The 2500-nt window shown below is 53.4% G+C and overlaps 1 protein-coding gene across 1 annotated transcript in view; it reads left to right on the forward strand.

The window, feature by feature from the left end:
* Positions 1–2500, forward strand: part of LOC119583776 (polyhomeotic-like protein 2) — a gene marked incomplete in the record, with an annotated part of 71560 nt that overhangs the window by 39071 nt on the left and 29989 nt on the right. The window contains 1 exon segment of the mRNA XM_037932452.1: positions 193–315. Within this exon segment, the coding sequence (XP_037788380.1) occupies positions 193–315 (123 nt within the window).

Consider the following 2500-nt stretch of genomic DNA (forward strand, 5'->3'; position numbering starts at 1 on the left):
CCCTTACTCACTCCCTTTACTCAAGCCCTTACTCACCCCCTTACTTTCTTTACTCACCCCCTTATTCACCATACTCATCTCTTACTCTCTTTACTCACTTCATTACACACCTTACTCATTACTCTCTTTACCCTACCCCTCTTACTCACCTTACTGACCCCTTACGCCATACTGACCGCCCCCCCCCCCCGCCCGCAGGTCGCACAGCAGCAGGGCGTCCCGCAGCCGGGGATGCCGCAGGTGATGCAGCAGGCGCCGCAGACGGCCCACTCGCCGCACGGGGTCACGACCTCCATGCCCCCGCAGTCACAACAGGTCAGTTGCCTTCTTGCGTGCTCGAGCTCGCGCTTTCCTTTTCGTTTTCTCTCTCTCTTTCTTTCACTCTCTCTTTCTGTTTCTTTCTATTTCTGTCTCTTTCTTTCTATTTCTCTCTTTCTTTCTCTTTCTCTCTTTCTCTCTTTCTCTCTTTCTCCCCTTCTCTCTCTCTCTCCCCTTCTCTCTCTCTCTCTCTCTCCCTCCCTCCCTCCCTCCCTCTCTCTCTCTCTCTCTCTCTCTCTCTCCCCCCCCCTCTCTCTCTCTCTCTCTCTTTTGGTTCCTTCTCTTTAACTATCTATCTGATTCTTTTCTTCTCCATCCTCTCTTCCTCATCCACTCTCCCTCTCCTCTTTCTTCTCCCTTTCTCTCTCTGTCTCCCATTATTCCTGCCTTTGTCTCTCCCTCTCCCCCCTGCCTTTACTTTTGCTCCCCCTCGCTTACCTTCCCTTCCCCTCCCCTCCTCCCCCTCTCCTTCTCTCTTTTTTTCTTTCCTCTCCTTCTCCCTCTCCCTCTCCCTCTCCCCCTCCCCCTACCTCAGCCACACCCTCCCCCCCCAAGTCTCTATCCATGGTGCACTTTGCAATTTTTTAGCGATGCCCAATTGTCTACTTTTCTTGAATACTCGGTTTTTTTTCTCTCTCTTTCTTTCTCTCTTTCTCTCTCTCTCTCTCTCTCTCTCTCTCTCTCGGTTTTGTGTTTCTTGTACAGTTACGGGCAAGGGTTCATAACGCTTATATTTAGCTCTCCGTCTGCCCTTTTACGTGTACAATCCTTCTGCCGAGACGGTGTGTAAACAGGAGGCCGTGTTTATTTCCTTTTTGCCTCTGCCTTCTCCACCCTCTCCATGCCTGCCCTTTACTCATTTTCTCTCTTCACCTTTGGGTCTTTTCTGCCCTTCCTCCTTCTCCTTCTCCTTCTCCTCCCACCTCCTTCTCTTCCTCCTCCTCCTCCTTCTCCTCCCACCTCCTCCTCCTCCTCCTCCTCCTCCTCCTCCCACCTCCTTCTCTTCCTCCTCCTCCTGCTCCTCCTCCTCCTCCCTCTCCTCCTCCTCCTCCTCCTCCTCCTCCTCCTCCTCCTCCTCCTCCTCCTCCTCCTCCCATCTCCTTCTCTTCCTCCTTCAGTCTTTTGTTCCTCATTTTCTTCCTCCTCTTGCTATTTTTTTTCCTTTCATCTTCATCTTCATGCTCCTCCCCCCATCTCCTCTTCCTACCTCCTACCTCCTCCCCATCCTCCTCTATCTCCCTCTTCCCTTTCCCTCCCCCTTCCCTCCCCTCCCCTCCCCTCCCCTCCCCATCCTCCACTACCTCCCCCCTTCCCTCCCCTTCCCCTTCCCCTTCCCTTTCTACCTCCCCCTCCCCTCCCCCTCCCCATCCTCCTCTACCTCCCCCCTTCCCTCCCCTTCCCCTTCCCCTTCCCTTTCTACCTCCCCCTCCCCTCCCCTCCCCATCCTGCTCTACCCCCCCCCCTCCAGCCCGGTCCCCAACAGCGCTCACTCCAGCAAGCTGCTTCGCCTTAATTAAGGTTCTTCAGTCTCTCTTTATTTCGTTTTTCCTCTCCCGCCATTTTTTTTCCTTTGTTTTGTTTGTCCCTTTTCCCGCGTATTTATTATTGTGCGTATTTTGGTCATCATTATTTACCGTCGCTGTTCCCTCTGCGCGTCGATTTTCCTCCTCCCATGTCTGTCTGTCTCTATCTCTCTTTATCTTTATCTATCTTTATCTCTCTCTCTTTCTCTTTCTCTTTCTCTCTCTCTCTCTCTCTCTCTCTCTCTCTCCCTCTCTCTCTCTCTCTCTCTCTCTCTCTCTCTCTCCCCCCCCCTCTCTCTCTCCTCTCTCTCCTCTCCTCTCTCTCTCTCTCTCCTCTCTCCTCTCTCTCTTTCTCTCCTTCTCTCCCTCTCTCTCTCTCTCTCTCTCTCTCTCTCTCCCCTCTCTTCTCTCTCTCTCTCTCTCTCTCTCTCCCTCTCCTCTCTCTCTCTCTCTTTCTCCCTCCCCCTCTCTCTCTCTCTCTCTCTCCCCCCCTCTCTCTCTCTCTCTCTTTCTTCCTCCCCCTCCCTCTCTCTCCCTCTCTCTCCCTCTCTCTCTCCCTCCTCCCCTCTCTCTCTCTCTCTCTCTCTCTCTCTCTCTCTCTCTCTCTCCTCTCTCTCCTCTCTCTCTCTCTCTCTCTCTCCCTCCCTCCCTCCCTCCCT

The sequence above is a fragment of the Penaeus monodon genome, chromosome 17, assembly GCF_015228065.2.
Source record: "Penaeus monodon isolate SGIC_2016 chromosome 17, NSTDA_Pmon_1, whole genome shotgun sequence".
Lineage (NCBI taxonomy): Eukaryota > Metazoa > Arthropoda > Malacostraca > Decapoda > Penaeidae > Penaeus > Penaeus monodon.